The following is a 14,706-nucleotide window of genomic DNA, read 5'->3' on the forward strand; positions in this document are numbered from 1 at the left end:
ATACACACACATGCATGCGCACATGCTTGCAGAAAGCACTACAGAATAGAGAATGGTATACAAAGAGAGTAGAAAATGTACGACATCCATAAGGTGAGAGACCATGGGTATAGAATTTGTCATATCTCATCAGTCATGGTTATTAGATGAGCTTTTTTCCTCGATAATAAATATCTCAATACTAATAAAACAAGAAAGTAAACATTTATTAGGTGCTTTCTATGTACCTGGCACTGTGAGGCACTGGGACTATAAAGATACAAATGAAACCATCCCTGCCCATGCTCTTAAACTGAGTGCTAACAATTTTGAAATAAATGTTGTTGGGCTTTTCCATCTTTGTATAATTTCAGGTATAAATAGCAAAACTCATTTGTTTTTTCTTTTGTATAATACTTAGTGTTTGTTTTCTTATGTTGCAGGCAGGAAAAAAGTTCTGCAGGCTTGAATCATATTCTGGCTGCCCTTAATATCTTTCTCAAGGTCTTTGCTGTAAATTTTCGTATGCGAGTTTGTAAATTAGGAGAAGAAATTCTTCCTACAGTGCTTTACCTATGGTCTCACCAAAGACCAAATGATTCTTTGAAGGATGTAATTATTGAATTATTTCATCTTCAAGTTCGTGTTCATCACCCAAAAGGAGCCAAAACTCAAGAAAAAGGTATAAGAAAACTCCTTTGTTACTGTTTGGAATTTGTAAATGCTAATGAATGCTTCAACGAAGGGAGAGATTTACAGACTTCTTATGGGAGGTAGAACCTCGGTAATGTTTAGAGGGATATATAACTAGAATGATATTTAATATTTGGATAGGCAGATAAGAGAGTACATGAACAAAGCCATGATGGTGGTTTTGTCTCCTACCTAATGTTGTTGGAACTTAGAACTAGTCTGTTGAATGGTAGATTCATATTTTGAAGAAGTAGAGTTAAAAAGTTGACCATCTTGAACTGAACCAAATTATAGAGGGCTTTGAAAGGTGCACAGAGTAGTTGACGGTTCATGAGCAATGATGAGGTATTAGAGATTCTTAATCAGGGAAATGATTTGGCAAAACAGGTGCTTTAAGTCTTATGTCTGACAGTGGTTTAGAGACTGATTTGGTGAAAAGGACCAAAGTGGGTAGTCTTTGCAGCAACTGTGATGCTAAATGATGAGAACCTGGGTGGAAATAAGCAGAATATTCTCAAGTAAGAATTGATGACAAGGGGCAGCTAGGTGGCATAGTGGATAAAGCACTGGCCCTGGAGTCAGGAGTACCTGGGTTCAAATCCGGTCTCAGACACTTAATAATTACCTAGCTGTGTGGCCTTGGGCAAGCCACTTAACCCTGTTTGCCTTGCAAAAACCTAAAAAAAAAAAAGAATTGATGACAGAGAGTTGGAGCCAAGATGGTGGAGTAGCAGAAAATAATACCATGAATTTTACCCCCAAATCTCCAGACCGATCAAGAAAAAAAGACTAGACCTAATCCTGATGTGGAAATTTAAGGGGAAAAAACATCACAGTGAGTTATTTTTCCATCCCACTTTTGTCACCAGCAAGATACAAAGAAAAATCTGTGGACACTGGTTAGTAACAGTTGCATGGAACAATCAATTGCCCAGAATGACATTGTGCATCAGGGCAAGAGAAGGTCCCAGATACATATCTGGTCACTGCAATGGAAATAGATGCCATTCCCAGCTTTGATGCACACAGCCAGTTCCAGGTCACAGATACAGGGTGAAGTGAGGAGAGAACCAGTGCAGTGACAGTTGCTAGCCTTAAACAGTGTATTGAGAGTAGAGCAAGTTCAAAAGTAAGGGCTTGCAGTATGATTCAGAACTCATGAGCAGAATGGAACTTCATTTCCTGCTTCTGGCCCAGTCTGAAGTTGAAGTCTATAGCTTGGGAGGTAGGTGCTGTTGTTAGCCCCATTTTACAGTTGAGGAAACTGAGGCAGCCAGTCATCAAATGACATGCCTAGGGGGGTCATATAACCAGTAAATACCCATCGTTAGATTAGAACTCAGGTCTTCTTGATTATAGACCAAGTATTGTGTACACTATAGCACCTCCTAACTGCCACCTTCAGACATTGAAATTAGAAAGTAGTTTAGAAAAATGAGCAAACAACAACAAAAAAAGAATCTCACCATGAAATCCAGGTAATCCTTGGATAATGTAAGCCTAGGTGACTAGGATGTATTGTCATCAGTTCACTTCAGTTTAACAAACTTTGTTGTCCACTAGATGGTGTCATAAATGGTGGGGACATAAAGGCACAGACTGTCATGTTAACAAAAGGAACTGTTGTGGAAATTGATGAAATGAGGTTTGAAGAAGGTTTTACATGTTGAGGTGACAGTAATATATCTGTGGAAATAATCATTTGGAAATAATATTTATAAAGTACTTGTAAAATATTAAAGCACTTTACAAGTATCTCATTTCATCCTCACAACCATCTTGGAATACAGGTGATAGAAAAGTCAAGGTGGGAAATGAAGATGTCTGAATCCTTTGTCTTTCTCTATGAATCTATCAACATAGATAGGTACACAAATATATATGTGTGTGTGTGTGTGTGTGTGTGTGTGTGTGTGTATGTGTGTATATATATATATATGTATGAACACACATACATATATACATATCTTTTTAGTTGTTAGTTGAAAATGGAACTAAGGGGTGGCTAGGTGGCACAGTGGATAGAGCACCAGCCCTGGAGTCAGGAGTATCTGAGTTCAAATCTGATCTCAGACACTTAATAATTACCTAGCTGTGTGGCCTTGGGCAAGCCACTTAATCCCGTTTGCCTTGCAGAAACCTTTTTAAAAAAAAAGAGAAAGAGAAAGAAAATGGAACTAAGTAGAAGCTCTATTTTTTGTACTTTTGTAAATAGGAGCTTATGAATCAGCAAAATGGCAAAGTATCTTATGCAGTTTATATGATCTACTGTTGAATGAGATAAGTCATATAGGAAGTAGAGGAAAATATTCTTCTGGATGTCGAAATATTGCCGTCAAGGAAAACTTGGTTGAATTAATGGCAGATGTTTGTCACCAGGTATAGTAACTCTTCATGTAAATGACTTTTTTGATCATAATGTTCCTGTTAATTTTTTCACCTATATTCTTGTGAAAAAGAGTCTTAAAAATACTCTGTATTGTTTCATATTTCCTCCATCTATTCAATATGTCTTGAATAACTGACATTTTCTTTATAATAACTTCTTTCTTAAATGTTCATTATTCCAATTCAGTTCATTAAACAGTTTGAGGGTCTCCTATTGGCATTGACCCTATACTATTTTCTAAGAATATATTCTGTAGGAGACAAGGTATTTTTAACTCTGCTTTCCATGTAGAAATTTTTGTTAAAAACATGAGTCAGCATACTGTGGAGAAGCATAGCTGCTATTAAGAATTTATTGATTTTAAAATATCATTCCTTGAAAAACTTGGACATTTTCCTCTCTTAGAGATACCTTATTTTGTTAGTTATATATTCTTTGGTAATTCTTCACTTATTTGAATATGTCAAAGGTACTTTCTAGCATAGCAGAAATGTCAGATCCAAAATATTTCTCCCTTTTTTCAAGATTATCATCTCTATTTGAAAAATAATAATTGTTTACTCTTGTTCCATGGATTCTATTTTCCCTTCATTTGAGAAGAGTATTATTGTGTTGTTTTCTTAACTTCATTTATAAGTTAATTTTCTCTTAAAGCTGATATGAAAAAAAAGGTTCATTCTCTTTGTGTGATTTTTCATTTGAAACAGGTCTTTGGGGAAGATACTAGAGTCCTTGAAATCTCTCAGTCTTATGCCACTTCATCAAGAGATTTTTGTAGTGGTAGTACACCAAGCAAAAGGAGAAAAATAGAATTAGGCTGGGAGGTTATTAAAGATTATCTTCAAAAGTCACAGAACGATTTTGACCTTGTGCCATGGTAATGTACCTTAGTGTTTTTTTCTTATTCTCTCTTTATTTAAAAGTCTATTCCACTTATTAAAAGACTAGCACTTTCTTTAAAATTGCTTTAGAGTGTCAAAATGAGCTATTATACTCATTGTGAAAGAAAGCCATTTTTTTTAAAATTTATTTAAGGCAGTGGGATTAAGTGACTTGCCTAAGGTCACACAGTTATACAATTATAAGTGTCTGAAACCAGATTTGAACTGAGGTACTCCTGACTCCAGGGCCACTGCGCCATTTGGCTACCCCCACGAAAGCTATTTCTTAGTTTCTAGTACCTAGTTTTTTTGTCTTTTTGTTTTTAAACTAATTTATTAGCTTTTGCAAAGCAACTGTTAAATGAGTGCTATTCTAGCTTTAATTCTTAGAGGTTTTTAGATTATAGGTATAAATATTTTTGTAGTAGTTTTTCCTTTTTATTCTTAGTGCAGTAATAATTAGCCATTTGTATGGTCCAACTATGTACCAAACACTGTGCTAAAGTGCTTTTTCATATATCTCATTTGGTATAACAGAGCTGGGAGGGAGGTTCTATTATCCTCATTTTTGCAGATGAGGAAAATGAGTAAACAGATTAATGACTTGCCCAAAGTTTCATAGCTATTAAGAACCTTATTGCCTTTTTTTACAACCTGGATTTTTCTATTCCCAACCTTTACAATTAGTAGGATCTGAGAAAATATTGTAGATGGGAAGGGAAAAAAAAACCCCTTCCTCCTCATCTGTGATTGTATGGAATCATTCCTATAAAGAAAAACTCCTTGAATGTAGAGGCTATTATATTTTTACTGTGTTTTAGCTTGAACATCTAATACTACTAGTGCCTTGATATAATTGGCATCTAATTAAAGTTTCTTAATTTGATTGAAAAACATTTCAGACTTGAAGGCCTGAGACCAGATGAATTCTGGCATTAGACTCGTTGCCCTGAACTTTAAATTTTATCCTTCCATTCTATTTTCTGGGTACTAAGTTAGTATACACTAAGTCAGAAGTTAAAAACAACTTAAAAAAATTTTTTTTTAAAGTTTAAAGGGGGGGCGGCTAGGTGGCACAGTGGATAAAGCACCGGCCCTGGAGTCAGAAGTACCTGGGTTCAAATCCAGTCTCAGACATTTAATAATTACCTAGCTGTGTGGCCTTGGGCAAGCCACTTAACCCCATTTGCCTTGCAAAAATCTAAAGAAAAAAGTTTAAAGGGCAATTTCTTGAGGGTTTGGTATACTGAAGAGAGTGATGCAAATGAATAAGTAGATCTACTTTCAAATTCTGTTTCATATTTAGAAGCCATATACCATGGACAAGGCAGTAAACTTCTTAGCCATGGTTTCCTTTTCAGTGTTAGTACAAGACTCAGTGAATTTAATTTATTCAACCCACATCCATGTGCTGGGTACTTATATGAAGAACAAAAGAAATTCCCCCTTCCCTTAAAAGGAACTAACTTTTTCTTTCGCACAAAAACATGAATGCAGATAAGTCAACACAACCTATATACCTTATGATTATAAAGTAATTTAATAAATGGACAGATTCAGAGAAGCAGTGGTGAATCATCTTTAACGGTGACTTAACTCTGCCTGTTTTCTCATCTATAAAATATTTTTAATGCCTGATTCGTAGAATTGTTGTATAGATCAGCTGAAATACTCTTGAGTGATAAAGTACTTTGAAAATTGTGAGATACTTGTATTTAATATTTCTGTTATTAAAAATTGGTATTTTTCAGATTTATTCTCTTGCCTTTCCTTTAAGGTTACAGATTGCAACAGAGTTAATAGCAAAGTATCCAGCAAGTCTTCCTAACAGTGAGCTTGCACCATTATTGATGATACTGCACCAGCTTCTATCCCAGCAGCGAAGAGGGGAACGTATTCCATATGTGTTACGATGCCTCATCGAACTTGCATTATGTCAAGGCAAGAAAATGGATCTGGAAATTTCACACAAAGCAGATCTCCTGAAACTTTGGAATAAAATTTGGTCTATTACCTTTCGCAGTATAAGTTCTGAACAAATGCAGGCTGAAAACTTTGGCCTGCTTGGAGCCATAATTCAAGGAAGTTTGGTTGAGGTTGACAGAGAACTGTGGAAGATATTTACAGGATCGGCTTGCAGACCTTCTTGGTAATAATAGTATATTGTCCTCCTACTTCTAAATTTCCTTTTTGTGGATATAATATGTCCCTAGTTTCGCTTGAGAGTTTTCTCTTGAAGTTTTCTTTACTTCTTGAGTTTTTGTAATTAGGCCATGAAAAGATACTATAATCATAATAAATGTGATTTTTGACTTCAACAAAGGTAAAGAGATATTTGTTGCACCAGTGAAGAATTTTTTCTGACTATTGGTCCAAATGAATTATTTGTTACTCATTTACTCAGTAATCCTCAGTTCCCTAATTATCTTGATCCAGATACCAAGAAATCATTTTTAAATAATATTTTATTTCTCAAATAATGTTATTATTCTATCATATTAATTCATTTATTTCCTGAAAATCATGATATATATTATTTTGGATCTTACAATGAGATTATTCAAAACCAAGATGTGACAGATTTCATTAATTTGCCAAGGAAAATACATTTATATTCTTCTAATGTGTAATGATTACATTCTGCTTAACATAAATTATCCTCTTTTGCATTCTGCTTAACATAAATTGTCCTCTTTTAAGTCCTGCAGTATGTTGTTTATCATTGGCCTTGACCTCCTGCATAGTTCCAGAGATGTCAAAAGTAGGAATGGATCAAAGTGTTTGTGAAATAAATCAAGGTTACTCATTAAAAGAATTGATTATGAAGTGGCTGCTATTCTATCAGTTAGAAGATGACATGGAAGAAAGTACAGAGCTTCCTCCAGTTCTTTGCAGGTAATTTTTCTTAAGAAGAAAGCCGTATTAAATTTATTTTAATATTAGCTTTATGATAACCATTAGCCTTAGAAGTAAGAGTCAAGTAATTTAGGCCTTTAAATTGGTCAGCAAGCATTTTAAAGTGCCTACTGTGTGCTGGATGCTGAGACTACAGAGACAAAATTGAAATAGTCCTTGTCCTCAAGGAATTTATATTCTATTGGGAGAAACAGTATGCACATTCATAATAAATATATAAAAATAAACACAAATTAAATTTCAAATAAGAGAACTGGCATTTGAAGGGATGAGGAACAGTTTAGTGAAGATGATGCAGAGTCTGGGGAAAAACCAACTCCAGGATTCTAAGAAGGAGCAGTATGGAAGTGATACAGTCCAAATATGGGGTAGAGAGGAATGGCAGCCATGGCAAAGGTATGCAGATGAGAGATGGAGTTTGTGAAGAACAGTTTGGCTCAACCACAGAGTGTAGGAAGTGCAGTTATGTATTATGAAAAAATAAGCTGGACTTACAGGAAAGAACCTTAAAAGTTAAACAGAAGATTTTATATTTAATATTAAAGGTGGTAGAGAGTCACTGAAGTTTTTGTTGAATAGGAAAGTGACATCTAATCTGCATTTTAGGAAAATTACGTTTTCAGTTCTGTGGGTTGTAATTTGGAACAAAGATTTAAATCAAGGAAGCCAATTCACTTATTGCAGTAATCCTGGATTAGAGATGTTGAGAGCTTGAACAACATGTTAGGATGGTGGTTTTTGAGAATAGATAGACATTTAATAGCTGAGTGAATATGTGGGGAGGAGAGGTAGCAGACAAGATAATGCCAGGGTTGCAAATCTGATTAGCTGAAAGGAGAGTGATGTGTTCAACATAAATAAGGAAATTTGCAACAACAGTGAGTTTTGAGGAAGTTGGATAATTTCAGTTTTAGAACTATTGTGTTTTGAGATGTCTTTGGGATATCCACATTGAAAGATCTAGCTGACTGTTAGAAATGTATGATGAGGATTCAGGAAAGAGGTTAGAGCTGGGTGTGTGTATATAGTTTTGGAATCATATAAGTAATACTTAAATTAACTGTCATTACCACTGAGGGATAATATTTGAAAGTCTTTGTCTTGAGCCTGAATATGCATTTATTCATAGTAGTTAATTATGTTTTAAGATTGTGTTAGACAATAATGATATAGAGTTGGAAATGAAATACTGTCAAGGAATTTACATTCTGTGGGAGAAAAACATGTATACAAATAAGTAAATGCAAAGTAATATCATAGGTGTGCACTGATAATTAAGGGGAATCAGAATAGGTCCCTAAATGATGGCACCTGAGCCTTGAAGGAAACCAGAAATTTTAATAGCTACAATTGGGTGTTAGATCTTTGCTTACAGGCATCTCAAATTCACTATGTCCTAAATAGAGCCCATTGGGCCATTCTCTTCCCTACCCCACCTATTCCTGTTCTCTATGATGATATTTCTTTTGAGGATATTGCCATCTTAAGTCATCTAGATTCAAATGTTTGCTGTCATCCTCAGTTCTTCACTCTTTCACACCCTGTCTCTCCACATTAATTGATCTTTTAAATTCTGCCTTCACAATATCTCTTTAGCCTTCTTTTGAATCACAGTACCATAATTTTTAATTAGGTCCTCATTGTTTCTTGCCTCGACTCTGGTAATAGCCTAATTGGTTTCCTTGCCTCCCTTATTTTCCCTCTCTAGCACATCCTTCATTCAACTGCCAAATTAATATTCCTAAAGTATATGTCTGATCATGTCCTTCCCATCTCTGTTCAAGAAGCTCCAGAGGCTTCCTGTTGCCTCAGGCTAACATACAAATTCCTCTCTGTTAGGCAGAGAGAGGAATATGTGGAGCTTCAGGGTAACTTTCTAGGTTTATTGTACATTACTTCTCTTCAAAGATTTGACAGATGAACAAAATTGACTTTCTAGTTTTTTCTTTTACACCCTATTTTCCTTTTTTCTTATTTTGTTTTCCATTCATGGATTTCTTTCTTTCCCTATCCTTTACATACATAGAAGCAAGGATTATTTTAATATAGTTGTTTAAATGCATTTATTAAACTCAAGTGGAAAAACTTCTTTTCCACAGTGATTTTCCTCATCTAGCTGTGGAGTCCATTCTTGTGAGTCTCACTATGAAGCATTGTAAAGGGGCAATGGATTTTTTCCGGAATGTATCTGAATGGTATGTAAATTGAGAAATTTCTGTGTTACTTAGAATAAAATTCTAATATAATTTTGCACTGCCTCTTATTAAATAAGAAATCATTTATTGGGTGCTTCCCAGTTATGAAGCTTTTCCTTGCTATCAAGTGATAAAGATATATATGCCTTTGATATTGGAAAGTCTATTTGTTTATGGGTAACCTGAACATAAAACTAAGAACTTACTCTCTTATAGTGAACAGCAGCAAAAAGGCAAGGTGGAGGTCACGTTCTTAGAAGTAGAAGAGCTATACCTTCAATCAACTTTTGACCAGGTGGATTTTTGTACTAATATGATGGACAGTGGCCCTGAAAAAGTCCAAACTGGTGCTGGACTTTCTGTTCATCAGAATCTAAAAGAAACACTAGATCGCTATCTTCTAGGATTGTCTGAACAGCTTCTAAATAATTTTTCCTTTGAGGTGAGATTTTTAAGGATAAATTTAAATCTGCAATTTTGACCAATGATATTTTTTCCACAATGAGTTATTTTTGGGGACTCTCAGTAGAAAAGACTGGAGAGGAAAGAATCAATGGTATAAAGAAAATGCTTTCTTTAAAAAAAATGAAATGTTGCTAAGTGGGAAAACAGGCTAGCAAGTATTAAGTTGCGCTTGTATTGTCTTAGGCTTTTCCACAATCATAGTGTCTCTGAGTCACAAGTTATTTCATCCAGTTGGTACTTGAACCAGGGATCTGTTTTGCAGTATTAAAAGTGATCATTCAGGCTTTGCTCTTGAGGCAGCTTTTTTTTTTTTTAACATCTGAACAGCTCCAATTATTAGAAAGCTTTTCCTAGTATCAGTACAGAATTATTCTCTCTTCAGTCTCCTAATTCTTCCTTCTTCCTTTACACAATTATTTAGGTCTTTGGAAACTAATAAGAATAATAATGATAAGAACACACATGTGTGCACAATGCTATCTTTATGCTACTTAAGGAAAAGTGTTGAATGAATCATGTCAAATGGTCAAGTAGCAGGGCAAGCTATATATAATGTTCAGCTAATAAAAACATTTTGTATTTGTATTGATTGAGCAGGTTACTGCCTAGTTTGTTTGGGTCAAAATTTCTTTCAGCTGTGGGGATTTTAAATAATTTTCACAAAGATAAACCACTGTTTTTTAAACTTCTTATAATTTACTTAAAGCCATAAAATTAGTTCATTAAAAAAAGGTAATTACGTGATACTTAGTCATTTATTAATTGTTCAGAACAATGCCATATTACCAGAACCATAATTTATATTTGTGCTTCTGGTTTATTTCAAGACTATGAGGTCAGAAGCTCTTGTCCGATGTTCCAGTCTTTTGGTGGGTGTACTTGGCTGCTATTGTTACGCAGGTATATTACCTGAAGAAGATGTATATAAATCAAAATTGTTCCAGAATGCCAAGGTAAGAAAATAAAAGCCAAAACATTTTTGACAGAATTTTTATTACCATTTATGTCATGAACAGTTGATTAATTGATAGGAAGTTGGTATTTGAAAAATTTGTTTTTAATGATGATGATGATACCAGCTAACTTTAAGCATTTACTACATGCCAGGCATTGATAAACACTTGACCGTTATTTGATTATCTCAACTCAGTAAAGTGCTATTATTATCCCCATTTTATAATTGAAGAAACTGAGACAAAGGATATACAGTATCCCATAACTAGTATGTGTCTTAGTCTGGATTTGAACTAAGGTTTTCCTAACTGTAAGCCTGGTGCTCTGTCCTCTGTGCCACTTAATTGCTCCTTAACTGTACAGTGAATTTAGACTCTGGTCTCTGGGTCTTTCCACTTCTGGATTTGTCTTCCTGGGATCATATAGTCCCATGTATGTGATTACATATTCTGTTCTGCTTGGAGGGAAAATTATCTAAATATCAAAATATCTAAATCTGGGCTAATCTTTACTGTTTAATTCTTTAGCACAAGCTTTGGGTAAACGTATGTAATATGTATCTTTAGAATTAAAATTAATTACTTGAAATCTAGTCATAGATTAATACTTTTATATTTATATCATTTATCAAGTTGTTTATATGTCCAGTGTTAATCCCTGATTAACATTCTTTTATGTTTATCATGAAATTTGGTTTTTGAAGACTCACCTACTTTTTTTTTTCTCTCTTTGGATTCAGTCAGGTTTATATGTTAATCTCGAAGTGCTATAAACTCCTTTCTGCTATTTTTTTTCTTCATGACATTTGTGTGATATTATCAAGTTGAACTTTCCAATGTATCTTTATCACAAAATTCTGACACTTTTCCAAAAAAGAATTAGATTTCTACTTTTGCATTTTACTTTGAATTACTTCTGGTGGGTTTTGTTTTGTTTCCCATTTGTATTCTTTAATAGTCTCTGATGCAGTATGCTGGAAAAAGCATTACCTTGTTTAAAAGTAAGATAAATGAAGAATCTAGAATTTGTTCATTGAGGACTATGATGTTGCTTTGTACCAGTTACTTGCATAATTGTACAAAGGTAAGATTCCTTTTGGTTAATATTTTAACCTTGTGATTTCCTCAGCATGTAAACTGTCTAGATGACTATTGATTGCTAATATTTTAGTTGTTTTTTAATCACAAAATTGTGTATTAAATTTAAAATTAAATAGAAAATACATTATAGATATAAATGAACCAAAGCAACTACAACTTGAGTTAAATATATTGAAAATCTGTTTTGTCCTTTTTATTGTTTTCAGAGATAATTCTGCTATCAGAATAAAATACAAAACTGACTTCAGATAACTGGCAGTTTTTCAACCACATATTTTGTTACAGCTGTCTACAAAATAGAGTTAGGCCTTTTGGGAAACAGAGAGGTGAAAGAGGGGTGCTAGTTGTCCTTCAGGAGTTTTATTCTACCTTAGTATTTAATTTTGTTAGCATTCAGTGGATTAAACTGACTGGAGGGATTAGGTTGAGCAAGGTAGGCCTGGGTATAGACAGAGATTAGTTGAATTTAAAGATCCTATTATCTGCCAACAGCCATTGGTAATGGGAAGTTCTGAGGAGTATTATTCTATTTCCTTCCCAACCCACACTTATAAAGCATATGATAACATTTTGTGTGTGGGAGACTGATTATTTGGTTCTTGGGTAGATAGGCGAGGTGAAGAGAGGAAAAAGAAAGAGTTATGACTACAGGTTAAAGATAGAGACATACTGGGCACAATGGAAAGAGGAAGTTGACTAGAATAAAAATAGCATTGGCTTTTTCAGTCAGCACCCAAATCTGCTTCAACCTGAGTGTCTTTGGGTAAAGTCACTTTGAGTTAAACAGGTTGGTTCCCATGGTCTCTTTCAATTTTAGGCATATTATTAACCAACAAGAACTTATTAGATATGTTTTATGTGCTAGAATTGGCCTACACAACATCAAAAATGAAATAAGCTTTCTTCAAGGTAATCTGGACTCTGTTATAATAATCTTAGAATGTAATGCACATGTGTGGTTAAGATAGAGCCCTTTACATTATTGGGAAGGATAAAATGGTTCATTTTGATGTAATCTAGAAGTAAGATATAATCAGAAACTTCATGAGATGATAGTGGTTTGTCATAGTGAAATAAGAATTAGAGAGGAATCAAGCAGATAGATAGGGAGATAGTCTATTGTATTTTGGACACTGTTAAATGCATAAGGTACAAAGACAGAAGCATGAAATATTCCTTGCTCTACAAAAATGTACACTTATATTCTATTGAGGGAGAACATATATACTTGTGTATATTCAGAGTAAATATACGTGCATATATTGCTTCTGAGAATCAGTCAATGTCTTAGGGTTTATTAGTCTTGGCCTTATCTAGGGTAGTGGTAATCTTAAAAAAATTGAATTTACTACCTGAACTGGTGGTTTATGTTTCAGTACCATTGTTCATTTCAGTCATGTTGCCAATCAAATTCAATTCATATTAGCAACTATAATGTTCTAAGTAATTTTCAGCTTTATTGGAAGTATAACTGAGGATGACCTGAGATTGACCAGGATGGAAATTTAGAAAAGAAGTTTTGGTCAACTAATGAACAGTTTTTTAAAACTATTTTTGATATCAATAGCATAGATTTTTAACCATGTATTAGTTAGTTTTCTTGTGATCCTGGAGGAAGATGATGAAATATGATTGAATTTTAGAATTATTTCTTTGGGTGGTTTAGAATCCATAGCTTATATTTATTTGACTGCTTCTATATTAGAATGAAGAAATAGTATAGTGAAACTTAAGTGATAGACATACACTTATTCAGTTTTTTATAAATGAATGTTTTGCCATTTTTGAAATGTTTTTGTAATTATTATCTATATCTTCCATATTTATTGCTGTATTGTCACAATATTATAGAGAACTCATAAGGCAGAATAAATCTATTTTTTCTCTTAAAATAGAAAAGAAAAAATACATTGGCTGTAATTTAGATGCAACCCCCCCCCCCCTTTATTTTTCTAATAGCACAAGGCGAATAAGATTCTATCTGGCCTTTTTCTGCGTTTGCTAACATCAAAGATGATGAATGACATTGTGGATATTTGCATAAATTTAGTAAGTATGCTTCCAATCATTAAGAATTTCTAAAATTTTTTGTTTTTTCTTACATTTTTTCCCCTTTTCTGATTCTTATTTCATAACATGACTGAAATGGAAATGTTTAACGTGATTGTACATGGTTTATTTATCAGATTACATACTGTTTGGGGAGGGGGGAAAGAAGGGAAAAGTCAGAGGGAGAAAAATGTGTAACTCACAATCTCACCAAAAAATGAATGTTGAAAAAACTATATTTTTATGTAAATAAAAAAAATACAAAAAGACTGAGTAAAAAAACCCAAAAAGATCAACTATACCAGTAGATGCAAATTATTCTATTCAGGACTTTTTCTAAATCCCAAAGATATTGTTTTTTACATGATTTTAGAAATATACTTTAAAAATAAAGTTTTAGGGGTGGCTAGGTGGTGCAGTGGATAGAGCACCAGTCCTGGAGTCAGGAATACCTGAGTTCAAATCCAGCCTCAGACACTTAATAATTACCTAGCTGTGTGGCCTTGGGCAAGCCACTTTAACCCCATTGCCTGGCCAAAAAAAAAACAAAACACAAACCTAAAAAAAATAAAGATTTAATATATCAGCAAACTTTTGGAGTTTACATTGTGCCATGAGGAAAGACAGATCATAAATATATTACAGACCAGGGATTTGGGAGATGTTGACCAGAGAGACTTAGGAAAGTTTGAGTGTGAGGCTTTTGGCTGGGTATATCTCTAATACTTTATGTCTTTGTTTCCCAATGTGAGCTACTTTCCCTCTTTCAGCTTCAGTTAATGCCTTGTAATATTTCATAATTCACATGGTCAAGACATTTTTCTGATATATTTACATTGAATTTTGAATTTCTCAAAGTTACGATCTCCTTTGACCTTTGTAACAGTCATCCAAGAAAGTTGAGATTCATAGAGGTCAGCAATTTTCCAACAAATAGGTGGCAGAGACAGTTGGAGTTTCTTTACTATACAGCCTCCCTGTCTCCCGAAGGAAAGCTGTACTGTTATCTTGTATTCCCAATTAAATTTCTCCTTTCACAGAAATCTTTAATTCATTTTCCCTTACTGTCAAGATGATAATTGTAT

The 14,706-nt window shown here is 34.0% G+C and overlaps 1 protein-coding gene across 12 annotated transcripts in view; it reads left to right on the forward strand.

Moving 5' to 3' along the window:
* ATM (ATM serine/threonine kinase) overlaps nt 1–14,706 on the forward strand; it is a 133,531-nt gene that overhangs the window by 24,499 nt on the left and 94,326 nt on the right. For all 12 annotated transcript variants that reach the window (XR_012474363.1, XM_074216619.1, XM_074216623.1 and 9 more), the window contains exons 7-16: nt 423–661; nt 2,888–3,051; nt 3,769–3,938; nt 5,720–6,091; nt 6,643–6,837; nt 8,958–9,053; nt 9,270–9,495; nt 10,346–10,471; nt 11,430–11,555; nt 13,532–13,621. Coding sequence is in view for 11 of the 12 variants with exons in the window: in XM_074216619.1 (XP_074072720.1) it covers nt 423–661; nt 2,888–3,051; nt 3,769–3,938; nt 5,720–6,091; nt 6,643–6,837; nt 8,958–9,053; nt 9,270–9,495; nt 10,346–10,471; nt 11,430–11,555; nt 13,532–13,621 (1,804 nt within the window). In the remaining variant the exon portion in view is untranslated. The remainder of the gene's footprint in view (nt 1–422; nt 662–2,887; nt 3,052–3,768; nt 3,939–5,719; nt 6,092–6,642; nt 6,838–8,957; nt 9,054–9,269; nt 9,496–10,345; nt 10,472–11,429; nt 11,556–13,531; nt 13,622–14,706) is intronic.

The sequence above is a fragment of the Macrotis lagotis genome, chromosome 1 (genome assembly GCF_037893015.1).
Source record: "Macrotis lagotis isolate mMagLag1 chromosome 1, bilby.v1.9.chrom.fasta, whole genome shotgun sequence".
NCBI lineage: Eukaryota > Metazoa > Chordata > Mammalia > Peramelemorphia > Peramelidae > Macrotis > Macrotis lagotis.